This window comes from Poecilia reticulata, chromosome 4 (assembly GCF_904066995.2).
Source record: "Poecilia reticulata chromosome 4, P_reticulata-male-v2, whole genome shotgun sequence".
NCBI lineage: Eukaryota > Metazoa > Chordata > Actinopteri > Cyprinodontiformes > Poeciliidae > Poecilia > Poecilia reticulata.
Window position 1 is genome coordinate 30,834,671 of NC_088833.1, and position 27,065 is coordinate 30,861,735.

Consider the following 27,065-nt stretch of genomic DNA (forward strand, 5'->3'; position numbering starts at 1 on the left):
ACAGCAACACTATGAATCCTTAATCTGAACCAGAGGGTGAAACACGTCTCAGAGGAATGGCTTTCTACTTCTCTTCAGTCGGGTTGGAGTTGACTAAACACAGGTGCTCAACTCCACAGACACAGACCCCCTGCAAGTTTAATATTCCCCCCATCATGTCTCCCTGTGGCTTTGATCCACTGCAGTGTCTTCCTCCTGCCTGCTATTTTCCACACAAACACCCATCTGGTACGACCACAACTGTTTCAACTTTCAGCTTCAAGTACTTTTATTGCATCTATTCTAATTATTGTGTGCAGAAACTCTGACAACTAACCAGAGGAATTAAGTAAGTTTGAGCATTTGAGTGAATGTAGCTGTTGCAGCGAAAAGTTTAAGGTCAGCATAACTCGGGCTGTTTGGTTGACTTACCGCAGTTTTAGCTAAAGGTTTTGTGAACACGATTCCTCTACATACTCCCATTTCCTCCTGCAGTCCAAAAACATGTATGTTTTATAAATTAGCTTTGACTGAGTATGTAAACTGTATTCACACACTTCAAGGTGGGGCTAGAGGGCCTTTTTGCCAACTCGAAGGTCGAGGACAAAGTATCCAAAAATTATAAGTGGTAGTTACCTTACAATGTGTTTCTACTAAAATCTAAAAGTAACCATCTAAGATATTGCTTACCAAAGATACTGCAACTGATCAGCTCATCTGATATAATATGTCAGCCAGACATAAATGTAAAGGTATCTTCAAATTATGGTATTTTAAAAACTAAAATAGAAAAATAATACATGCAAATACTAAAATTACAAAGTCACAAATTCAGAAGAAGAAACCGTTTCCAAATCAAAACATACAGGGTGAATGTATAACAGACATTCATCCTGTATGTTAGAACAGGATGAATGAAGTGCATCCATTGCATAGTAGGCTCAGAAAGAAGAAGCTAGCATTAGCATAAAGTTTATACACGAATAAGAAGTCTTAACTTTGTGTGATGGTGTGTCTGCTTTTGCTTTTTTTCTTCATTCAGTGAAGCCTCTCACAGTGGTAGTGTCAGGGTCTGTTTGTCCTCCCCTTTTCCTAGTTTCTTAGTTTGTTTTCCTTAGTTTTATTTCCACCTGTCCCTGGAACCACCACTTCTCAAGACATCCAGCAGATGTCACCCATGCTCCACCCCTGAGAAGTGTCCTGGTTCAACCCGGACACACACCTGCAGCTGGTTTAGAGGGCGTGGACCTGCGATATAAGCAGCAGCTACACTCCGTCTCACCGCCTGAGTGTTTGCCTACCACGGTAACCAGCGTTCCAGAAAGAGGCCTTCTGTGATTACTCTCGTCTAACCCTTGTTGTCTCCCTCGCCAGATTCTCCCGCCGTCTTCTAGTTGTTTCCCGGAAACCAGCTGCCCCCGCATTCGTGTAAGTCTGTCTCCCCGCTGTGGATCACCTCCCTCCTGTGTGATTTCCCGACGCTGCCGGTGTTCCCGGTCAGACGCCACTCCCTGTGTGTGTGTGCGTGATCTCCCCTCGTCGATCCCTCCCCGGGATTTCCCCTTCGGGACGCTACGGGCCAGGAGGCCCACGCCCGAACTTCCCGGAGGACCGCCTGGACGGATCAGGCTCCAGGCCGTGCCCGACATCAGAGCTAAGCATCGCTCGTCAACGGACACTCGGCTCGCGCTCCGCTTCGCCCCTAATACCTCCACGCCAAGTAAGCTCACCTCAGTCATTTCCTGGAGAAACTCCGCTGAGTTCTCGCTAACCCTGCTTTTTCCCGTTGGCAGTAGAAGAACCGGTCCGCCGATTCGGCTTCGCCACCAGCTCCCTGATCCTTCAATAAACATTATTGTTTCTGACTCGCTCTGTCTGACTGTGTTCTTGCATGTGGGTTCGCAACCTTAAAACCGACATGACAGAACACTCAGGCCAGTTCGGAACCTCAGCAGACGCTATCAGACGGGCGCTGTCCGAACAACACGCGCTAGTCCAGTCACATGACTCCGCATTACGGGAGTTAGCTAGTCGTCAAGCCGAGACTAACGATAAACTAACAGAATTAACCACTTTCCTACGGAATTCAGTTCAGCAGGCTCCCAGCTCTCAACCTTCCCCGACAGTGGCTCCGGATCCACCAGCCCGCTCCATGTTTTCGGACGTCCGACCCTCAGCGCCAGAGAAATTTTCAGGTGACGTCCGGAAGGTCAAGGGGTTTATTCTCCAATGCAATATCATCTTTAATCATTCACCGCAGAGTTTTTTGCATGACAGTGCTAAGATTTCCTACGTGTTATCCCTGTTGACGGGCCGAGCCCTAGAGTGGGCCGAAGCCCGGTTTTCTTCAGCCTCTAACTATGGGTGTACCTTCCCCGAGTTTTTGAAGGAGTTACAGCAGGTGTTTTGTCAAGAGGCTGAGAAGACTTCAGCCTCCCGTGAACTACACGGATTGAAGCAAGGCCAGAAGACTGTGTCAGACTTTGCCATCGATTTTAGAATCTTGGCCGCTGCTTCAGGCTGGAACCCTGCTGCGCTTAAAAGCGCATTCTTTCATGGGTTAAATGAGCAGATAAAGGACCAACTGGCTACTCTAGATGAACCAGAGTCTCTGGATGAATTTATTAACTTGGCCATAAGATTAGACAACCGGATTCGGTCAAGGATGAGTGAGCGATCCCGCCGCACCGCCCTTCCGCGCTCCGCACAGGTCAGTAACCAGTCGACTGTCCAACCTCCACCCACCTTTCCCTCATCTACAGGACCAGAACCCATGCAACTGGGACACGCTAAGCTAACCCCAGAGGAGCGGCAGAGGAGGATGCGCTCCCGGCTTTGCCTTTACTGTGGTGAACCCAATCATGTAATCGCTAACTGTCCAATACGTTTAAACCCGCAGGTCCGGCAGTAAGGACGGGGAGACTGCCGGAGACTACAGCAGTAAGATCTCGCTTAATCATCCCTGTCTCCATAATCATTAACGAACCATATTCTTTATCAGCCCTCATTGACTCAGGGTGTGAACAGAACCTCATTAATTCAGACATCGTCGAGCAACTGTCTATTGAAATCGAGCCGCTTCCAGTTCCTCTCCGGGTATCAGCCCTCGACGGAGGGAACCTGCCACAGATCACCCATCAAACCAAGCCAGTGCGTCTACTCACTTCAGGTAATCACACAGAAGAGATTACTTTCCTCGTGTTTCCTGCCGCCAGTGCCTCCATCATCCTTGGTTTCGACTGGTTATACAAGCACAACCCGCACATAGACTGGGCCGAGACCAAGATTGAGTCGTGGTCCACAAAGTGTCACAGTACCTGCCTTCATTCCGCCTTTCCAGTCGTCACTACGCCTACAGAGCCAGCTGAGATCGACCCATCTGACGTCTCCTCCATTCCCCGTGAGTACCATGATCTAGCTCCTGTTTTCAGTAAGGACAAAGCCCTGTCTCTGCCACCCCACAGACCGTATGACTGTGCCATCGATCTACTGCCTGGCGCCCCATTACCCAACAGTAAGCTATATAACATTTCTAGAGCAGAAAGGCAAACCATGGAGGAGTACATAAACAAGTCTCTAGCTGCAGGGATTATCCGCACCTCATCCTCTCCCCTCGGAGCAGGGTTCTTCTTCGTGGGGAAAAAGGATGGCTCTCTCCGGCCCTGTATTGACTACCGTGGACTCAACCAGATCACCATCAAGAATAAGTACCCGTTGCCATTATTATCCTCAGCCTTTGAGCCCGTCCAAGAAGCAACCATATTCACAAAACTAGATCTCAGGAACGCTTACCACCTCCTTCGCATAAGGGAGGGTGATGAGTGGAAGACGGCGTTTAAAACCCCCATGGGCCACTATGAATATTTGGTCATGCCGTTTGGGTTGTCTAACGCACCTGCTTTCTTCCAGGCCCTGGTGAACGACGTCCTGAGGGATCTCATCAATGTCTTTGTGTTCGTCTACCTGGATGATATCCTGATATATTCCAAATCCCTCGCGGAGCACAAACAACATGTCCGTCTGGTTCTCCAACGCCTTCTGGAGAATAAGCTGTATGTAAAAGCGGAAAAGTGTGAGTTTCACCGCCCTTCAGTAACCTTCCTAGGGTACATCCTCGAAAGGGGACAGGTTAGAGCATCCGAGGACAAGATCAAGGCAGTACTCGACTGGCCTAAACCCGAAAACCGCAAACAACTACAGCGCTTTTTGGGGTTTGCAAACTTCTACAGGAGGTTCATACGCAATTACAGTCAGACTGCTTCACCCCTCACCGCTCTCACTTCCAGCAAGAGAGAATACGTCTGGACCCCTCAAGCGGAGGCCGCCTTCGAGGAGCTCAAGTCCCGGTTTGCACACGCTCCCATTCTGGTCCAGCCTGACCCCAAGAAGCAATTCATTCTGGAAGTTGACGCCTCCGACACCGGGGTCGGCGCGGTTCTTTCCCAGATGTCTACCCACGACCATAAGCTCCATCCATGCGCCTTCTTTTCCCGTAGACTCTCACCAGCTGAGAGGAATTATGACGTGGGCGACAGAGAGCTTCTCGCGATTAAACTCGCCTTGGAGGAGTGGCGCCACTGGCTGGAGGGCGCCGAACACCCCGTACTGGTCTGGACCGATCACAAGAACCTGACATACTTGCAAGCAGCCAAGAAATCCAATCCCCGCCAGTCTCGTTGGTCTCTGTTCTTTTCTCGATTTAACCTATCTATCACATTTCGCCCAGGTTCAAGGAATGTTAAACCCGATGCTCTATCTCGAGTCTATTCCCCAGATGACGCTGAGGTGGTCCCAGCTCCCATCCTGCCTCCCAGTTGCACCGTGGGAATGGTCACCTGGGAGATCGAAGACATCGTCCATCAAGCTCAGCAAACAGAACCAGCCCCAGAGTCCTGCCCACCGGGTAAGGTGTATGTTCCGTCCTCTGTCCGATCCCGTTTTCTCCAGTGGATACACAATTCTAAGTTCTCAGGTCACCCCGGCGTTAGCCGCACGATTGGGCTAATAAACAGACGGTTTTGGTGGGCCTCCGTACACAAGGATGTCAAGGAGTTTGTTTCAGCCTGCCCAATCTGTGCCCGGAACAAGTCATCCAATCAACCCCCCGCAGGACTCCTACAACCACTACCCATACCTAAGCGCCCTTGGTCCCACGTGGCCATAGATTTCGTTACCGGACTCCCAACCAGTAAAGGTATGACCACCATCCTCACCATCGTCGACCGTTTCTCCAAGGCATGTCACCTTGTTCCCCTACGTAAGCTGCCCACGGCTGCCCAGACTGCCCTGTTATTAATTAAACATGTCTTTAAACTACATGGCATCCCGCAGGAAATCCTCTCGGATCGCGGCCCCCAGTTCATATCACAGGTCTGGCGTCAGTTCTGCTCGGCTCTGGGGGCTAAGGTATCCCTCACTTCTGGCTACCATCCACAAACCAATGGCCAGACAGAACGTATGAACCAAGAGCTAGAGACGACTCTGCGATGCCTGACCTCCACGAACCCCAACGATTGGGCCCAATACCTCCCATGGGTCGAGTATGCACATAACAGCCACATTTCTGCAGCCACAGGTCTCTCTCCGTTTGAAGTGGTCCTGGGTTACCAACCACCACTCCTCCCCTCTGACGAGGAGAACCTCTCGATCACGTCGGTACAACACCACATCCGACGAAGCCATAAGATTTGGAAGGACACTATCACTGCCCTCAACAACACCTCCGCTACCAATAAACGCCTGGCTGACCGTCGTAGAACCCCTGCACCTGCTTATATAGTGGGACAAAAGGTATGGTTGTCCACACACAACATTCCCCTCAAGTCTATGTCTAGAAAGTTGTCTCCAAGGTTCATTGGCCCCTTTGAAGTGCTGGCAGTCATTAGCCCCTCAGCTGTACGCCTCCGCCTTCCCCCGTCTCTGCGTGTCCACCCAACCTTCCACGTTTCCCAAATTAAGCCAGTGCTCTCCAGTGAACTTTGCCCTCCGGCCGAACCCCCTCCACCCGCCCGGGTCATCGATGGCCATCCGGCCTTCTCCGTCCGCCGGATTGTCGCCACTCGGCGACGAGGTCGGGGTCACCAGTTCCTTGTCGACTGGGAGGGTTATGGTCCTGAGGAACGTTCCTGGGTTCCGGGATCATTCATTTTAGACCCCTCCCTTATTAGAGACTTTAGGGACTCCCAGACCCCGTCCTCTGTTCGGCCGCCAGGTGGCGTCCGTTGAGGGGGGGGTACTGTCAGGGTCTGTTTGTCCTCCCCTTTTCCTAGTTTCTTAGTTTGTTTTCCTTAGTTTTATTTCCACCTGTCCCTGGAACCACCACTTCTCAAGACATCCAGCAGATGTCACCCATGCTCCACCCCTGAGAAGTGTCCTGGTTCAACCCGGACACACACCTGCAGCTGGTTTAGAGGGCGTGGACCTGCGATATAAGCAGCAGCTACACTCCGTCTCACCGCCTGAGTGTTTGCCTACCACGGTAACCAGCGTTCCAGAAAGAGGCCTTCTGTGATTACTCTCGTCTAACCCTTGTTGTCTCCCTCGCCAGATTCTCCCGCCGTCTTCTAGTTGTTTCCCGGAAACCAGCTGCCCCCGCATTCGTGTAAGTCTGTCTCCCCGCTGTGGATCACCTCCCTCCTGTGTGATTTCCCGACGCTGCCGGTGTTCCCGGTCAGACGCCACTCCCTGTGTGTGTGTGCGTGATCTCCCCTCGTCGATCCCTCCCCGGGATTTCCCCTTCGGGACGCTACGGGCCAGGAGGCCCACGCCCGAACTTCCCGGAGGACCGCCTGGACGGATCAGGCTCCAGGCCGTGCCCGACATCAGAGCTAAGCATCGCTCGTCAACGGACACTCGGCTCGCGCTCCGCTTCGCCCCTAATACCTCCACGCCAAGTAAGCTCACCTCAGTCATTTCCTGGAGAAACTCCGCTGAGTTCTCGCTAACCCTGCTTTTTCCCGTTGGCAGTAGAAGAACCGGTCCGCCGATTCGGCTTCGCCACCAGCTCCCTGATCCTTCAATAAACATTATTGTTTCTGACTCGCTCTGTCTGACTGTGTTCTTGCATGTGGGTTCGCAACCTTAAAACCGACATGACAGGTAGAGCATCCACAGGTTCTACTCAAGTAAGAGTAGTGATGCTTTATAAAAATATTACAAGTAAACGTGTAGTAAAAATACTCCTAAAAGTATATTCTATTCTAAAAACTTGCTCAAGTAAATAACCGAATAGATGGTTGAGGGAATGATGTAATGATGATGTATGATTTATGCAAACAGCCAATCACATGATTTACAGATAAGATTTTGAAATAATTTCCAATGAGAAAATTAAAAAGGTGAGAAATATACATAAATTCAAATGGAAGCATTTGCTCAGCTAACAACAGGATGGGTGTTCACTGAGGTCAACACTGTGGCATTCTTGTTGCGATCCAGCTTCTCGTTTATACGTCTCCAGTGACCAGAGTCTCTGACATCGGCTCTCTTTGAAACCAGGTTCTAGAGTGGAACATTTCGGGAACCCAACCAACTGTGATCAACTCCAAACAGAGACAAAATGATACCTTGTATTAACTGCAATAACCAATGAGAAACCCATGAGCATTTTTAAGAGATAAAAGGCAAGTAAGAGCATATGAAGTATTAATAAATAATGTGGTCTTCCACTGTACAGTCGGCTCCACTGACAACCATTAGTTTCAGCTACCTGCTACATGCCACCCACACACCAGCTGGAGACCAGGCACACATAAATCTGAATAAGAATTCCTAATTAAAGCACAAGCTTCCGTCCATTTGTTTCACAGTCGCCTCGCCTCCTTTGTTGCTTTCTTTCTGACCTGCTTTCTCTTGTTGTTTCCCTTCCATGTCCATTTACAAACTTAATGTCCCTCCTCTTCCATGTACATTCCCAACAAAAAGAGTAAGTATTTTTTATTATAATTGGTTCCTAAGCACCCATTTCAAAGCTATCAGTACATTAGCATCTGGGTTTGGAAGACAAGCCCTAAGTAAGATAAGTAGCAAGTAAAGCCATTGTGGAAAAAGGATTGATGATGTTTAAAACCATTTCTACATATTGGGAGGTGGGAGATCTGTCTGGGGGGATCTCAGAGTAAGGGGCCAAACAGCACAAGTGCAGCAATAATGCTTTTCCTTGGACTGTTTGATAGAGGATATAACAACACAACTTGAAAACTAGAAGAAGTTAGTAGATTGTAGCCAGGGGTGCATTCACACCAGCCCTGTTTAGTCTACTTTACTCAAACTCCAGCTCATTTTCCTAGAAGGTCCGGTTTGTTTGCATGATATGGATCAAAAAAATTAACTGTGGTCTGCATAAAACCCTCAGTCTCAGTTTCACTACAGTGAATTCTAGCACTGTCTGAATGCGTATGTGAATGCCAAGCAGACTGGAAACCGCTCCAAAAGCAGAAAGTATACAATAGAGCAAAAACAAAAGAAAAATCCCACAATCCCTAAAACCTGAAACGACTCCATTTTTGTGAACAATTCATAAAGAAGGACGTTGGAAGAATTTTTTCTGAGGTTTTTCTGTTGTTTTCTTTGGTGGTTCTTGATGCAGCGCCACCACAGGCGAGGGAGGGAAAAGGTTTTCAAAGGGTTCAGATCGTTTACCACAGCAGAGCATGAAAGTGAACCGCACCAGCTGAAAATGTAACAAATGTTGCAACACTGATCCCTAATTGAACCAAGTCTACTGGACTATTAGGTGTGAAAACACAGTAAGAGTGTGGAGCCAATACATTCCTCCATTTGTCACATCAGCTTCGTCTCACCATTCACGACTTCACCATGTAGCACATTTCAAAGTAATGATGCCCTACTTCCTGTCCTTCAAACCATCTGCCTCAAATTAATGGCAACAAAAAAGCTTCTGAAAACCGGAGAGAACTTTATCGTTTTTTTACTTCTTTCCAAAGATGACATGCTTTGACTCCAGAACTCAGTTCCTGACCCTGTCTTTTTCCTGAACAAAGATGCTGAAGACCCCCATGTACTCAGGCGTACTTCAGTCTGTGGAGAACTGCATGTACTTGAAGTGGACATCTGCTGGGATGGTCTGCGCAAAGGTACATTTTTTACAACATTTTTACAGCTTTTGTACTGTGTGTTGCACAGTAAACTGTTCAGTGGGAAACTGTGTTCATAAGGAGCTGTTTTGTATGTGACACCGAGCTGATAAGGCTGAGGCTGAGCTCATAAGGATGCGTAGCTGCCACAAGACATGGAGCTAAGGTTCCAACTAGCTCAGCAAACTTGCTGGTATCTATTTAGATTGTGGGAAATGAATGAATTTGTCATGAGAAATAGAGGCAATTGGTACTCTCCACTATGGGATCTTAACCGTCCAGGGACAGTAATATGTGCAGAGTCTCAGCTCTTTGTACTTTTCTTGACTCAGCAACTCAGTGTTCTCTCCCAGATAAATCCATTGTTGTAGCTGGCAGCCATGTTTGTAAATAGACATGGCTGCCAGTGACACTGGGACATTACCGTTTATTGATGATGTGACAGAGGACAGAAGCCGAATATATTCTAAGGTCTCCAGAGACATACAGCGTGCTCAGATCCAGCTAGATGCAGCCAAACTGATAGGACAGCATTTCATTATCCAGATGGACAATGAGCCAAAACACAGGCAACGCAACCCAATAATTTATTACAGCAAAGAAGTGGAACATTCATTCAAATGATCAAGTCCATTTCCTCATCTGAACCCAACTTGCTGAAGACTAAACTTTGGACAGAAAGGTCCACAAACAAACAGGATATCTGGTATCCTAAAGGTTACATGAACCTTGTTAAGTGTTTCTATCTCAGTGGTGTCATTTATTAATGTCTGCAGCATTTTTACATTTGTACAATTGTTCAGTGTTTGTTTTTGTATATATTATCAACGTTTTGAAATTACCCTTTAATTAAGTTTGCTACAAAACATTGGAAAGGAGAAAACCCAGCATCTAGTGGTGAGAGTGTGTTCTGGTTGCAGTCATTATCAGCAAAGGGTTTTTTAACAAGGTATAGGAAATCAACATTTTCTTTTCATTTTTTTAACTTGTCCAATTACTTTGACCTAATAAACAGTTTTGTTTCTTACAGGTTTATTCAATCTTTTTAGTTGTTAACATTTACCACTTTCCACAAGCAGGATGGACAGCCTAATGTTACGCCAAGCTCAGCCCTATTTGAAAGGCTTCTCTGAAAAGAAAACAACTCATTTAAATGAGTTCAGTTAATTATACAAGTTCTCAATACATTTTTAAATATTCAGCTAAATTACTCCTGATATCTACATAAAGGATCTGATTTCTCTGCCACTTGCAAAGAAAGTGTACAGCATGAAAAGTCAGGTCTGACTGGAACTTCAAAACACATTTTGAGAGATTTTATTGATATAGATTACCCAGATTTTTAACCTGCCTTCTCCAGAGCAATCAGAAAACATCTCTGTGTTTATAGCCATTAGTTGTTACCTTTTTTGTTATGAAGAGCAGGAGAGAATGCAAAAATCCTGAATGTGATTGTGTATGTCTTGGTTTAACTACAAACACTTGTTTCTATGTCATTTCATATGGTGGGCTAAAGAAGACTGTGGGCTTTAATGACGAGAAAGACAGTCAAAAGCTAGATCCCAGCAGTGTGCTTGATTTTATTTTTTATTTTTTCCCTTAATTGAGTAAACTACAAGAATGGCATTTTCCTTTGGGGCTTTGGGGATGTTGTTGCATTCAGTTCATTAAAGCGCAGCAGAATATTGTGCAACCTTAGCTGATTTTTGTATTTATTTTCCTGTTGAGACGTTACTTTAAAAATCAGGACGTTTCTCACTTCATTATAGCAGAATAAAGCAGCCCAGGCCTTTTTAGTAATTACTTCAAGCTACAGCAGAGGAGTAATGGCACACTGAACTGCAGCTGTCCGCTTTTTAAATCATGTATCTTTCTAGATCCATGGCAAGAGGATATATTCTCTGTGGATAGATGACTGTTCTCATGAAACCAAAATCGTTGGTGTTCTGTGGAACGAAAAATATAAAGAATAAAGAAGTGAGAGATGTGATTGGGAGATTTTAATGATGTAAATCTAAAGGTGTGGGGATGCAGTGCCTGCAGGTGATGAAGGAAGAGATTATGGAGTGATATTAGAACAAGGCAGGTGGGGAGAGAGGGAAGTAATGCTAAAGAAACATGAACTAAAAAAAGAGTTGAACGCAGAAATAGAGGGAGAAAAGGACTAAGAACGTTTATGATGCACGATGACACAAAAGTTTCCACTGTAAAAAGAGACTGCAGAAGTTAGGGAACATCTCTGCCAGAGCAAATCGACAAAACAATCCCAGGTTTCAATAGAGGGACAGCTTAAAGCAGCAGTATACATATTTAATAGAAAATATGTTTATCAATGGTCATAGTGACCGTATTTTTTAAAACCGTCACTATGTTGTGACAGTAAAACATAAGAGATAATCTGAGAAAAAAAATAAAAAATCGAGCTCCTCTGTGTGGTCCTACTGCCATCTGCAGAAATACACCGCTCCCCAGTCAGAATCAACCAATCAGAGCCAGGGAGAAGGTCTTAGACACTGTTGGATTCAGTCTTTCTATTCTACTAGGGGGCTCTTCACTTTGTTTTACATGAAGTCAAAGTTATTTGATGGCAAACCAGAAGTGGTTTTACATCACCACTGACTGAAGTAAGAACGCTAAGTTAACTTTCCAACTACAGTAATTTCCAATGTGGTGAGTTGATGATGAATGTTAAGCTATTCAGAGAGAAGTTTTACATGTCGGTTTTGGCAAATTATCTTTAAGATAATGAAAATGCTAGTGGTTTCGTGGGTTATTTTGTATATTAGCAGCTAATTAGCATAATGCTATCCCTTGTATATTGTACAGGGGTGCTTAATGCTGTTGTTTATTGGGGCCTGCCATACAAATGAATGTTAAGGTGCCGGTTAAGAAGGAAATAATCCAAATGCCAACATGCAGTGACTGGACATAACTTCCCAGTCTGGGTTAGTTTTGTCCTTTGGAAAGACTGAAATAAATTACCATTTTCTATTTGTGGTGTTGTTTCACAGATGTCCTCGTAAAGGGTACTGCTCAATTCTAAGGTAGTTGGAAACATACTGACCTTGATGCCTTCCTTTTCAAAGTGATTTACCGTCAACTTTCTTCTCTTTAGAGCAAAGGACTGTGGTCTCAGCCTGAGTACCGTCTTGTGATGTTTTCCCAGTCAAAGCAGTAGTTGTGATTTCACAGTCTACTTTCTTTTCTTCAAAGCAAACTCCTCCATCCAGGGTAGTTTTTTTTTTTTTTTTTTTGGGAACACTTGAAAAATTGTTCCCAAGGACGGTGCTCTCATCCTGAAAGCCGGCTCTGACCAAATCCCTTTCAGGAAGGTAGTGATCAAAGACTTTTCTCATTCCGGTTCTGATTAAATATCCAAGACCAAAACCACTTAAAAAAAAACATGGTGGCTGGATGTTAATCTTTGCAACGCTAAAAGTACTTGCACAAGGCAACGTTGAGACTCAAACAGCTAAAAGGAGATTATAAAATGTCCTCCATATGTTGCACGGGTGATGTATGGGGGGGAAGTTAGGACAATTCCAAGGGCCCTTGACCGACAAAATAGCCCTACAAAATAGTTTGGGTTTTTTTGTTTATAGAAGTAGAAAAAATTTGTGGCCCTGTCGATTACAAAATGAATCGTATTCTATTTTAAAATTAAAGCTGCAGTATGTAACTTTCATAAAATATATATATTTTTTTATATTTTTTTTTACATATTTGTTAAAACTGTAATTATGTTGTGAAAGTATGGCATAGGAGATGATCTGAAAAATTTATTTTTTATTTATTATTGCAGTCACCTTATTAATTTCCTCTGTCGCCCAGATGACAACAACAAGCCTTCCAGTGGTGCGTCACACTTTGCTGTTTCACCCATTAGTGTTGGTAAAAATAGATGAAAGCTGACAGCGAGCCATTAGGTCTTGTACAATGGGTTGGAGTATAAATGGAGGCTAAATATATAATATAGGTGTACTTGTTCATCTTTTTCAAGGCAACACCTCAAACAGACTGCATCCTTGTGACATATCATAGGAAAGATATCAAGAAGAATATAAGGGACCTCCACAAATCTGGGTCATACTTGGGTACAATTTCCATATCTCTGATGATGTCCATCAAGTCAAACAATTGTATGCAACTATGAACATCATGAGGATGCCCTTCTATGAGATGAGTCCTGGACCAATGAAGGCCAAAAGGCCATTCAGAAAGGAAGCAGACATTTCAAAAGCAGCATAATAATCCTGATTACAGCTTTCTCATACACAAATGAACGCAAAATGTATCTTCCACAATCTTGCCTCAGCTACTAAGTTTTAACATTGTCTTGGGAACAACAAAGTCAATGTTTTGGAGGAGCCACCACAAACCTTGACCTCCAGCCCAAATAAAATGTGTGTGCAGAGCAGCACAATGTGTGTGTGTGTGTGTGTGTGGGAGTGGGGGGGGTTAAAAACTACAAACATGACTTGTTTACACTCATCTTTGTCAGGTGGAATGAGCAAAAACTCCAGCAAACTGTTGTGAGAAACTTCTGGAAGGCTATCCAAAATATCCAATTTATGCACTTTGAAAGGTAACTGTACCAAATACTACTGAAATGTCAGTAAATGTTTTAATTTGAAGAAATAAAATAAAAATGTCTCCGATGGACTGGCGATCTGACTAGAGTGATCTCACCTCTCGCCTGTTGACTGTTGAACAGAAGCAAAAGCATCCCACTAGACCCCACTAGGGACAAATGGGTATGATAATGGATGGAAAATAAAAACGTTTTGGCATTCAGTACACAGAGTTAATTACAGTAATCCTAAATTGAAAAGTTTGATTTGATTTAATGTCACACTGAGAAAAAAATGTTGTCTTTGCAGTACATGCAAAAACACAGAAGGCCTGTTGGAGAATATATTGTTCAGTTGTGTTTATTATTAAGTTGCATAAGAACTTACTCTTTGTATATCGGAGGTCAGTTGCAGCAGGGTTGGAGATGCTGTAGCTTGAAGAGTCTCCGTCCCTTGAACTGGAGAGTTCAGACTCACATAGGCCACAGCACTGCTCTGAAGGACGACACTGTTATCCTGCAGGAAGGACAGAGAAAAAGGAGCTGGGAGACAAAGTTCTGGAAGCAAAAAAATACCGTACCAACAGGTACCAACAGTGACATCATAATTGTCGGGCATCAGAAGATGCATCAATGTATGGCTTGTGTCACTAATAATTTACTCAATAATTTATTATTTAATACATTATTAAAAACATTAAAATTATTTAGCTTAATCAGGGCACCAACTCCAGGATCTCTGAGATCATAAGCCAGACTCAGTCTCTCATGAAAGAATGAATTCAGATTACCAGCAGAAGAAACTCACACAAGGAGTTATAACTGACACACTGATTTCTAATCAATGCAGCTACAAATGAAAAGACAGAGGGGTGTATAGTTATGGAATAATAAAATGGGAATCAAATCAGATTGATGAGCAAACTATGACAAAGTGAAACTGGAATACTGAAAAATGAACTTCAAAATGAATGACCTAATTCATCAAGAAAACAAGGGAAAAGTCTGATTACCAGAACCATAAATGCAGCATACAGATTCATAAAACAGAGTAACCTCCTCCCTCTGGTGAAAGAGGAGGACAATCAAAAGAAAACAGGAAGGTCACTGTCCAGACTCAGACCAGCCCGCCACCACCTTAACCAAAGAGTCGGAAAACAACTCGGTCATGTGTTTTGGCTAACCTCAAGCTAGACAAATGAATCATGGTATGAGTCTTGTATGACCACAAAGTGGACGTCAGTGCGAAGTAATCAAGGAATAGAGAGAAGGAAGCAGAAGGCAGAGATTGAGAAGAGATAGGTGAAGAAAGTAGCCGATGAGTTCTAGCAGCGCTGAATTCAGTTGTTCTGGATCCAGCTCTAACATGAGGAAGACTCAAAATGGCAAAGCAACGACATAACAGAATATCACAGCACATTTTCAGATAAACATTCAGCAAGCTTTGAACAGAAAATCGACTAATAGTTGTCTTCAGAACAAGAAATGATTAGGAATTAGTTTTGATCAGTTTGTGAATAAAAATGGATTCCTACAGTGTTTATCATCTGGGACTGTTGGTATATTTGTCACCCTATCATCACTCTACAATGATTTCCTATCTAAGTTAAAGGTGACTCTCTCCACTAAAGTTGGGCTCAATTTCTCTCTATCCAGTCTTCATTTGTAAGTCCAGACTTAAGTTTGATGCCATTTATTATTATCTTCTCTCTTTAAGCACAAACCTGGCATTACAGAAACTAAGCGTTCCTCGTATCTCTGACCTTTCCCCACTCGTAGGACCCAATGTTCCCCAGAGCTGTGCCTCCCCATGAGCAGAACACAGTGGTACGGTCCGGCACCCATCCCTGTTTGGTCTGCTCTGTTAGCGCTGCGATGAGTTGAGTCATAATGGCCGAAGTCCCACCTCCCTGGTTGCTGTCATGACGACTACCAACCAGAACGTGGCGATCTGAAAACGAAATAAATAAATTGCTTTGGTGAAATTGCAGAAACTCGTTCTTAGTAATAGATAGTTTACTTAGTCTGCCTTACTGCTGAAATATACTATACAGATAAACTTTTGATCGTTCATAACTCCTTGATCTGTTTGCTGATTGGTCATGATGAAATTTGTCCTGAGAAATCCAGCTGATAAATCCTCCAACTGGCCAGGCAACAAAAAAGGTTCAATGGCGTCAATATTTATGATTAAAATATTCCATTTATAGATTTTGGTTGTGGATGCTCTGGGGTGTGAAGTTGGATGAATTTATTTAATTGCTTTATTATTAACAGGGTAAATTTTTTTCAATAGCTCTTAAGCTCATTTTGATGAACTCTCAGCCGTATTAGAGGCCATTTAAATATTATCAGGACAAAATAATAAACATCAATCCTAAGAGAAAACACAATAAGGTAGAAATAGAATAAAAAGCATTATTCTTATAGGTTGGCCATTTAGTTCAACAGTTATTTTTCATATTTTCAATCCAGCTGTGGAAAGACAGAGGCCAATATTCTGAAGGGAGGATGATTGTGCCGAGCCAGGGATGATATTATGTTATCCATTTTGCTGGTGTGCTTTTCTTCTTTATATTCCTGGCACTGGTAATAACAATGTTTTCTGCAATATAATTTCATATTCAGATGATACATGTATAATAACCTTCTTTGATAAGAACACATTAGGCAAAGTACCTAATGTTATTTCATATTCTCTCTGCAGCATGTTGCTCTAATTCCTTCTGATTAAAAGTGTCATCTTTTCTTATGAACCTCATGACGAGGTTTCATCCATTTAAAAGGACAAACTGTGTATTCAGACGTAGCCGCTGCCCCTCTCGTCTGAAATGGAAGCTGCCACCTGCTAAGCCAGGCCGCAGAATTATTTTCAAAAATAATAATAAAAACTTTAAACTCCGACTCATCTGTGACAGCAGCGCTGCCTCCAGACACAGACACCGATGAGCTCACACTTTGCACCGCAAGGTCACTTACTGTTTGAACAACTTAATGATGCACACCTGTTGTGAACATCACTGCTGGGTTAAATATCTGCATTCACAGAAGCACACAATGATAATGTTGGGAAAATGACAGGGGGACAAGGCAACCTCTCCACAGCAGAGCCACCATCTGTTCAATATTTAAACACCATCAGGCTTCCTGGCTTTATTTTTCTCCGCTGACAATGAATGTGGAGTTGATTTCAGTAAATATGTAAAAAGTAATGAATTTATAGTGCAATTCTGTTCTATTGCTGGTGTTGTCATTCAATAATTTGATCATCTCAATGTGGAAAAAGTGCAATAAAAATATTGTTATTAATGGCAAGTAAATCCTAAATGCTAAATATTCCTGATGTAACTATAGAAAGCTTAGCTGTCTGACCTCAGCTAAGCAGAAAATGGAATGAAGAAGATGAGACGCAGGAAGCAAGTTTAATGTCATGCACTAAAAGAAGATTTAAGATTTTTAACAGAAAGATGTTTAAAACACACACCAATATATTGCTTTGTGTCAGTTTTAGTCTTCATGAGTTATTATGATGAAACATTTGCTGAATTATGAAGCATCAGCGTCCTAGTCTCTCTGGTTAGATAAGTTGTAGTTATCACATTTTCTCAGCTGTGAGCACAATGTCAACAACACAACTTGTTTCATCCATCAAAACTGTTTTCATGTTCAAATGTCCCTGTGGTCACATTTCTTACTAAATCTTTCATGCATGAATTATGATCCTTTATGTCAGAATTTAGTTTTCAAACTGTTTTTGAATTTTGTTAAGGCATAAAATAAGGTGGGGTAAAAAATTGTAATTTGTAAAAAGAAATTACAAGTTTGTTTGAAGAAAACAAACTTTCTGTTTGTTTTCTCCAAACAGAAAGTTATTTGGAAAAAACATCAGTTGTGTTAGCGTTGAGTGGCTACTGGATGTCACAATGTTTTTCTACCTGCTCTACAGTAGAAGGAGGGACTGGATATTCCTGAGTTGATTTTTGTCTGTCTGCCTTTTTGGATTTAACAAAAATGTTCTTGCCCTTACAGTGGATGGTCAGTAGTTGATAGTGTCTTGTATGACACACTTGTGTCCTCTTAAGTGGTGTTTGTGCATTTATATCAGAAAAAAAACACAAGATGATGGCTTTTAGATAGCTGTCCACTGCAGTGATGGCTATGCATGAAAGGGCTAATGTATTCATACTCCTTTATCATATTTAGTCCAAATTACAACCACAAGCGTCCATTTTTGTGTGTGGACTTTTTCCCAGAGCATCATAAAGTTTGGCATAATTGTGGAGTGGATGGAAAATTACATGATGTGTTTGGTTTATATGAAGCTCCACACCTGAAACAGAACCTTCTCCATCACTGCCCCACCCTGGAACTCACTGCTCCAGCTGGAGATCCACACACAGACAACAGATGATTTTTCTTTTCAAAAGAGCATCGACAGAAGGACACCAGTTTTTGAGAAATGTAGTTTCTCCTGAGGACTCTCAGGAAATGGAGTCTCTGTGGGGCCTTCTTCACCAGTTTGATTTTCTGTTATTGTACTCCTGCAATGTGTCTTTGTGCACTTAGAAAAGTGCTGTACAAATAAAATGTATTATTATTATTACTGGCAATAACAAACTGACAGCCTGCTGTATCCAGTTATCTATTATGAGATTGCTTCCTTCCTCCTTCATGTGGCTGTTTCCTCATGGGCTGCATTACATCACCATTACCAGAGAATCCATCCTACATGATCCAAGATAACATCTTTGTAGTCATATCCCAAACATTTGAACAAATGAGAGACTCCGACTGGTAGCGGCTGCCACAAAAGTCAATCTATCGACAAATCTTGGAGCAGTTTCCGTGTTTTCTCACTTTAGTGGGGAGGATGGAAGAGAGGAGCAGCGACAGCTGCTGTTGGGGAAATAAAGCTGGTGTTCCAGCCATAAACTGGTGATCATTTCACAGGATTTACTCTGTGAAACTGAATTATAGGCACTTCAAAGTCAGAGCAAGTTTGTAACATTCACAGATATTAAATAAATTAAACCTGTGGGATGTGTCCCAAAGGAGCACAGCCACACACACAAACACACCCAGCAGCAATAGTCCATAATTTCTTAAGAATCTTAATAATCCGATGCTTGATGTTTTCATTTTTGCTCCGGGACATAAACCTTTTAAGCCCCACATTATTAGTTTCACTTCCTCTCTCTCTCTCTCAGCTGTAATCAGGCATCAGTGTCTTAAAAACAGTTAATAGTTAACAGAAAATGTGAGTCGTGGATCAGATTCATTTCTACATATGTGAATTACGCTGGTCAACAGCCAAGAAATTGTTGGGTTTTCAACTGTTTTAGGGTCATGTTGATGAGCTGAATCTAAAAATCACTTTGGTTTTGCTCAATCAGGTGAACTTTATTACCTTGTTTATTATTCAATTTATATAAATCCAAGTTTGTAACATTTAATCAATACACTCTGTTAGAAAACTTATTTTTTTCTCCTAAAACCTTTTTTGGATGAGAAATATTAACAGAAATGAATTGATAATGTCACAAAAATGTAATAAATTTAGTTAGAAGATTGGATTTCTCTAAATCAAATTAGAATAAAAACTTGATTGAGAAAAATGGATGTAATTTTTGGATTCAGCAGTGCAAAAGAGTCCTAATTCAACTGAAAAAACATAGACAAGTTCCAAAAAATCTTTTTTGTAACCCAGTGTTATTGAAGGCCTGGTTCCTGGAAAATGCTCCTGGAGTGGAAACCTGATCAGTGCAGCACACCGCACCGCCGACTGTCTGCTTGTTCAACTAAATCCTGGCACCACAACGCTGTGCCGCTTCCAGGCTGAATTCCACAAACACTAATTAGTGTCAACTTCTTCAAATCAGTCATATGCCAAAGTTCAGATTTTTTTTATTTTAAGGGGTTTTGTGTGCGTGTGTGTGTGTTTTGTTTTATGTATTTTACACAGTAGAAGATGACACGCTTCATCATGGAACTGCTAGTGAATGAGTAACATCAGAGGAAACCATGTTTTTTGTTGCCCTTTGGCTGAAACAAATTGCTAAATGTTAAACAGGATCAGTTGTGATTTAATGCATCCAGTGGTGAAGACTTTCTTTCTAACCAGTTCTGTCCTGAAGATAAAGATTTTAATGCAATTTGTGCCAAATGAAGTATTCATACTTTTCATACTTTGGTAATCTTTTTAGTTAATCTTCTCATTCAGACATTTACCACTTTGTAGAACATTAGACAGAACATCAGCAAGAGGTCTAAACAAATCTGTTTTCTCACAAGCATGAGTGTTGGAGAAATAATAGCTTACAGTGCTGGTCAGAAAATTTGATGAAACAAAATGCAACTGTTATAATAAAAAAATTATAATAATTTGGTGCTTAAGTTTGAAATTAACACACATTTTTCCTCTTTACATCAGATCTAAACTTGGTACTAAATCCCAAATTGCTCACAAGTCTTTGTAACTTGTATGAATGTGAACATGAAGGGTAAAGCGCGGTCCAATGACTACACACACGCTACACACATTTAGTCCATTTACCATTTTTTAAATTGTTTTGACGTTGCTGTTGGCGACTTTTACAAAATGTTTCTTTATTTTACATATTTCTTAAAACTGTCACCATGTTGTGACAGTATGAAATCTTTGCGGTCCAACAGTACAAATACACGACCCGGTGGGAAACAACCAACCAGGAAAGAGAGGGTCAGGCTGAGAACGTTATGCTGAGTAAAATCAGAGGATTGAAGAAAACTACATTATCTGAGGATAATGTTCGCTGTTAGTGTCATAGCAGTTCACAATGAACCAAAAAGCACTCTGTGATGTGTTAAAGTAATGATCACAGATTATTTTACATTATATTTAAAATAATATCTATTCAGATGGAGAACTTCATCTACAATGTCTTTTCTCCTCAACTACAGCAGAACTGAGCTTTGAGGCTTTGACTGCAGGATTCACATGCGTGGAAGCAAAGAGTATTTTAAGATTTATTATGATGCTGCCTGTCTTTGTGCAGCCATAAAGTACATAAAGCTGGGCAGATAGGCCTGATGCGAGCATGCATGAATATTCATTCTGCTCATGTTTTAGTGTAGAACATGCATATGATCAAATGCCAACAACCAGTTGAAGTGTTGCTACTTGCAGAGATTTGTGATCCACATTATGTGTTTTAGTGGCCCATTATGTCTGCTTAATATCACACTGTAAATCAGCAAGGTAATTTTCCACTGGTGAGTGGGCAGGACAGGTAGGGTTGCACCGCAGCAATGGGAGTGGAGGGGGAGGATGTGTAAGGAGAGGCAAGGACAAGATGAAAAAAACCTTCGTTATACCGACAATAAAAGAAAAAGAGACAAAACGAGTAAATTCATTCCCTGGAGCAAAAATGAAGTGTGACCGACTATGGACTCAAATCCTGCTTTACAAGTTCAACACTATAATCTAAACACATTAAAAAAATGTTCAGGTTGTGTGTGTTTAAGCAGCTGTCTGCATGGTGATGGACAGATGGGGGAGCTTCTATTTTTTTCATACTTCCTTGTAAATGTTAGCTGTGCTGCTATGCTAAAAGCTAGCTGTGGCCTACTTCCACATGGTGGATGGGGTTTGGCTTCATTTTTATTACTGTCCTCATTTATTACCATCATAGCTTTTAAAGGAAAAAAATACAATATTCTTTTCTACCTTGCTGAACTAAGCTGCTACATCACTCACTCAAATGTAAAGGTCCTTCGTAAATTTAAGATTTTCCTTAATCTAACAAGAGAAATTGATACACTGTTCCATTTTTAGAAGAAGTGACATTGCTTTCAAAGCAAAAACTGCTCAACTTACTGTATGTAAGAGGCAACAATGAACTTCAAATTGGAAAAGAAATATTTGAGGCTTTTTGTTTCGCAAGGAAATAACTAGAAAGCATTAATATCAACAATAAGTGTGAAATAGCAAATGTACATGGTGGTGACAAGAATTTCCCAAGTACAAGTATACTTCCTCCCTGTTCTTGATATTTTGTCACTTAAATGGTTGAATTTGTCAAACAAATTTTATTTTTTGACAAGCAAATCCAAAAAGCAGTTTTCAAATGATAAAAAAACAAAACAAACCAAAAAAGAACACTTCTCAAATTTGACTTGGTTTTTTTGTAATGGCTACATAAACTTGGAGCTGATGGTGTCACCCTTGGCAACACCTGCCATAAAGACATAACCAAAGGAGGAGGTTTTATGAAAATATGTTTGATGATCTCAGACATAAAAATGGCCCAACCAAGGCTAGAATTAGAAGTGTCTGTTAGCTTCCAATTATCCTGTCTGTCATTGTCATTTAAAGGTCTACAGACCATTAATTAATCAAACTACCAAAGTCAAACTTCATTGACTTACAAACTGGATCTTTCTATCAGATTCTTTTAATCAGAATGTGAAGGAAGCATCCTGTCACAAACCAAGCCCAAAGCTCAGGGTGTTTTGATGGTTCAGTGCAACGTAAAACTCAGTGACTTTTAATGATTTAAGATTGTTCAGCTGATTTGCTCTGTTTACATACTTGTTCATTTCTTACAAACCTGGGTTTTTTCTTCCTTTCAGGTATCCAACTACGTTGTAAATCTTCTTGTAGGACATCTGGTTTCCAATAGTCACAGTAATCTTCTTTCGCTCTGGGATAAAAACAAATCAGAAAATAAATTACATGTATTCTGTTTATTCAGTCTGCTCAACAATGACAGCCACTGTTTTTGGTCTCAGTCAGCAGCTTTAGGTTGTGTGGTAAACTTGTCTTCTTGCTCTTTAGGAGGAAGAGAACGGCTCCGTTTGCCACCACGCCTCACTCTTCTTCACTCTCGGCTTCTCCTGCCATCAGCTCTACATTTACACAATTGCTGGACGCGCTTACCTGACACATTTTCTGCTCTGTCTGTAATGTCTCCTGCCTGCTGCTCATTCACTCACCACCCACAGTCCCTCACCGCCAGCCTCTCACTGCAGTCCACTCAGTCATCAGACATTTTCCCTTCTTTTATCTTTCCTCTCTATTCCCTACCATCATCATGCCCTTCTCTTGACTTTTGCAATAACTGCAACTAGGTGACAAGAGACTACAAGTCTTGCAAACGTGTTCATACCCTTCAACTTTTTTTTTAAGCATATATTATGTTATTGCAACCACACAACTCAGTGCTTATTAAGATTATACTTGACAAACTATTCAAAGACGTTTATACATGTTACGCCAAACAAATACGATACATGACTTCAAATAACTTTTTAAAGACTTTAGTGACCCTGCTGAAGAAAAGCATGAACACGTGTATGTATGTATATACACACACAGCTAAGGAGAATTAGAGACCAATGGTGGTAGTTGAAAGACACTCTTAAATGTGCCTTTTAGAGAAAACTCTTCTCTGGCAAAGCCAGAGATGGAACCGAAGAAGCCAAAGCTTCTGCTGTCAGTTCAGCAAAAGCTTTGGCTATGAGGTCAGTCACAGGTAAATCATCCCCAGCAGGGTTAGATTTTTCTACAACTGTACTCTCACACTCAAGATTGGGTTGTACCGTCGACTTTGAACAAACTTCCCCAGCCGTGTCAGTTTGTTCAAAGACAGTACAGTCATCCTCAGTACTGTCTCGTATTAGTTTCAGTCACGTCAAAGTCTGAGGCCGATACAGATGTAAATATCGGATTGGTGCATCCCTAAAACAAACTAGCTTACACGTTTTTGTTTTGATTTGTGTAACTGAATCTGTTATGTTTTAGCTCAAATTTCCATTCGGCTTCAAAAACTGGTGAAAAAAATATTTTTAAGCAGATAAAGATTTAAAATCTGAAACTGCTCCAGTTCTTGACTGGCAAATCGATATAAAAAGGAGAAGAAAGTTAACTTTCAAATGAGAAATCGAGTTTTCTTAATTTGTTTAAGAAACTTCTATTTTTATTTTTTAAATAAATGGTATTTAATTGGTTTGGATTATTTGCGTTCATTTTACTTGACTCAAAATGTAAAAAAAACAGTATATGTTTTATGCCTAAGAGCTTATGTTAGGTAGGATGAACGGTTGCAGTTTTAGTTTTTATATTGAATTTATTTTGGAGTTAACATTTGTGACATCACAGCCTCAGAGGAAAGACGAGTTGTAGAAATTGTCATTATATCATTACTAAAATTACAGTGACTGTGCTTTATTCAGAAATGAGAAGCACTGAAAACGTCCACACACACACGCACACGCACGCACGCGCACCCCCGCACACACACACACACACACGCACGCACACACACACACGCACACTGCTGGGAGATTCACGTGACTTAGCAGTCAGTGGAAGCTGTGACTGCCAGCTCTGCTGCCTTGCTGAACGGCTGTGAGCTCAAGGGGGCTGATGGCTGGATATCTGAGGGAAAATACAGACGAACCGCCAGTAAAGATGTGAAGCGGGGGCTCAAACTGTGTGTGACAGAGGTCCCCCGCCTGCAGCACCACAGCATGACAGCCCACTTTCCCCAGCTCCGCTCCACTCCGCTCCTCCCAGTCCGCCTGTCTGCTTGCCCTCTCGCTCCTGTTTAATGCATTATAAAAATTCACTGCTCTCTCTTATCTGAGCCACATAACCCATTTATCACTTTTGACAATGGCCACAAATGACTACAGCTAAAGAGAGGGGATGGAACATGTGGCCCTTATTCAGTCTGCAGACATGCAGACGCAGAGAGCGGGAGAGAGATTTGTCAAATAGCGATTCCCCTTCATGATGAATGAGTTTACAGATGGGGCAGTTTCTGCAGGTAAGAGGTGACTCACAGTTTTCAGAGAAGATTTAGTTATTTAAAGACACTAAAATGTGTCTCTGATTCTTGCAGAATAAATCAAACATTGTATCAAACCTGTACTCATGAAAAAATATATACCTGGCCCAGTCATCCATTTGTTTCATTTGTTCATGACATCCAAATTTAACAGCGTCACAGTAAGAAAAAACCTGGTGGAAACTAGGGAGACTTTTTGACTTCCTCTGATTCATTTTGTCCTCATGAAAAAAAATCCAAACAAATCACCAGACATGTCCAAGACATCAGGAAAAGAACGATGGGTCTCTACAGATCTGGTTCTGTGGGTACTGTTTCCTGTTCACACTTTCACTTTCTGCTTAAACAGTCCGAGTATAAACACAGGTATATTCAGAAACTCTGCTGTGCAGAAAGGAGATGGGTCCAGAGGCGAATATGTTTGGGTGAGAAATGTGTGAAAAACATCCAAACAAAAAAATCCAGGTGCTGACTGAAGCTCTGAAGTCCTGTAGTGAGAAAAGGTCACCAGAAGGTCACCAGAAGGCCACAATCTGCCTGCGACTTCTGAGAAGACGTTGTGTTCCAGGCAACATTCAGAAGAGCCGCATTAGGAAAGGTTTGATGGAAACGGCAAAATTCTAAATAACTTCACAAAACTTTGGGAAAAAAGTCCAAACCTCAAGGCTCCATTTTTCTGAAAAGTGTGATACATGCTGGTTTACAACCACTACAAATTGTTTATTACAGCCATGCATAACGTCTTCATCAGATGAAATTATGAAATGGTTGATCCGTTCAAAACAAGCAGATGGAAACACGCCTCATTAGCATTATTTTGACATTTTAACAGTTTGCTTAAAATTTGCATGACAACTGGACAGAAATATAACTAGTATCAGATTTTCATAGCATTGTTGGCTTCAAACACTGAAGCTAACACTAACTCTAATTTGACCACTTGTTTTTAGTAAAAAGTTATCTAACATGTTACTTTTTCAAAACCAACAATCACATTAGTTACTTATCCTTTACTATTTTTTATAATTTTCCTTTAAAAAAACAAACAATATATTTGGTCTGTTGTGTCGCAGTTACACAAAGTCACGTTTTCAGCATGAGGACAACTCACATGGAAAAACATACCAAGGAGTCAGTAACACAACCGTAAGCAACAGTGGAAGGAGGAGAGATGCTGGATATGCTGTCATTATTCTGAGTTTGTGTCAGCTAAAGGTGACAGTGTTAAAGGCTCACTGTAGACTGTGCTGGCTACGAAGTCTCATCCAGCTTATCTCAACATGGCCATCTTCTGTTCCATGAAAGGAAAGTAGCTTTATTGGTTCAGTCTTTGAAATAATCAAAAACTGTTTACTTCACTATAGGGTGGAGATTTTCTGCAGATAAAATACGCCTGTGCAAGTCTGGAACAGGAGAAGCTGTAGTTTTTTTTCTTGCTATGAAAGGTTTAGATAAAACCTTTTATTACAACAAATATCTCCTTTACAGTAAGGTTTTAATCTTAGTGCTAAACGTTTTGAGCTGCTCTGCTTTGATTTTTTTTCTGCCTCCAATCTGACAGCCTCCAGAAATTTTTAGAATCTCTTTATCAAACTAAATATATTTCTCCTCATACATCCAAAAACTAATAATTATAACATAACTTTGTTTAGTTTATTTAGTTTATTTATTTAGTTTAGTTTATTCCAAATATCAATTGTATTTTGAGCAGCACTTTTTTCAAAGTAAAATGGAATCTGACTTATGGATGCAGAAGCTTTGATTTATTCTGTAGAGATGAGCTACTGAGAGTTTTGAAGCAATTCAAATATTCTTCTTTGTTAACACTAATAACAGGCTGTTGTGATGCTGTAAGTTAGCAACCCAATATTCATTTCTTTTTCTTATTTTAGCTGTTAAAAATAAAAGCTGACTGAAGTTGTCTTGAAGTTCAAAATAAATAATATTTTTCTTACTAAAACCTTTACTCCTGCAGTAGTTGCACACTTGAGTTTGACAACTTATTGCCGACAGCCAAAGGCAAACCTGGGCAATAATCATGTTGTCCAAACAGCATCTTGATATGCCGCACTTGGACGGATTATCTCGGTAAAGTAGAAATGCTCGCCAATACAGACTTAGACAGATTTGTGAACAATATTTGACAGAAGTTGTCTGTTATGAATATCGGAAAAGGTTTGGATTTTTGACTTCAGTTCAAAAGTCTCATTTTTTTTATGTACTTTCACTGCTTTAACCATCTTTTTGCTAACAGTCTACGTCTCTGTTAAGGATTTTTTCTGGTCCATTTTTATCTTTGTGCTGTGAGAAGTAGATGAACTTGACCCGTCCAATTGTACGCAGTCAAAGTGATGAACAGAAGAAGCAGAATTTTTTTTCAGTGTTCCTTATTATTTCTGTTTCGAGAAAGAAAATAAAAATAAAGTAGCAAATTACATTTTATACATTCAAATTAAAAAAAGTACGACCACTTAAATTGTAGGATTTATTGTATCAGGCCATAAAAAGGATGTGTGGCCTCATGCACACGAGGTACGTTCAGACAGAAACATGGCCTTTGTCCAGTTCCTTTCAAGAATTCAGTTGGCTCAG

General features: G+C 41.5%; 1 protein-coding gene across 2 annotated transcripts in view; it reads right to left on the reverse strand.

The window, feature by feature from the left end:
- naaladl2 (N-acetylated alpha-linked acidic dipeptidase like 2) overlaps positions 1-27,065 on the reverse strand; it is a 416,483-nt gene that overhangs the window by 108,656 nt on the left and 280,762 nt on the right. For both annotated transcript variants that reach the window (XM_017304561.2, XM_008407820.3), the window contains 3 exons: positions 22,233-22,325; positions 15,408-15,595; positions 14,033-14,161 (listed from right to left, as the gene is read on the reverse strand). In XM_017304561.2, the coding sequence (XP_017160050.1) occupies positions 14,033-14,161; positions 15,408-15,595; positions 22,233-22,325 (410 nt within the window). The remainder of the gene's footprint in view (positions 1-14,032; positions 14,162-15,407; positions 15,596-22,232; positions 22,326-27,065) is intronic.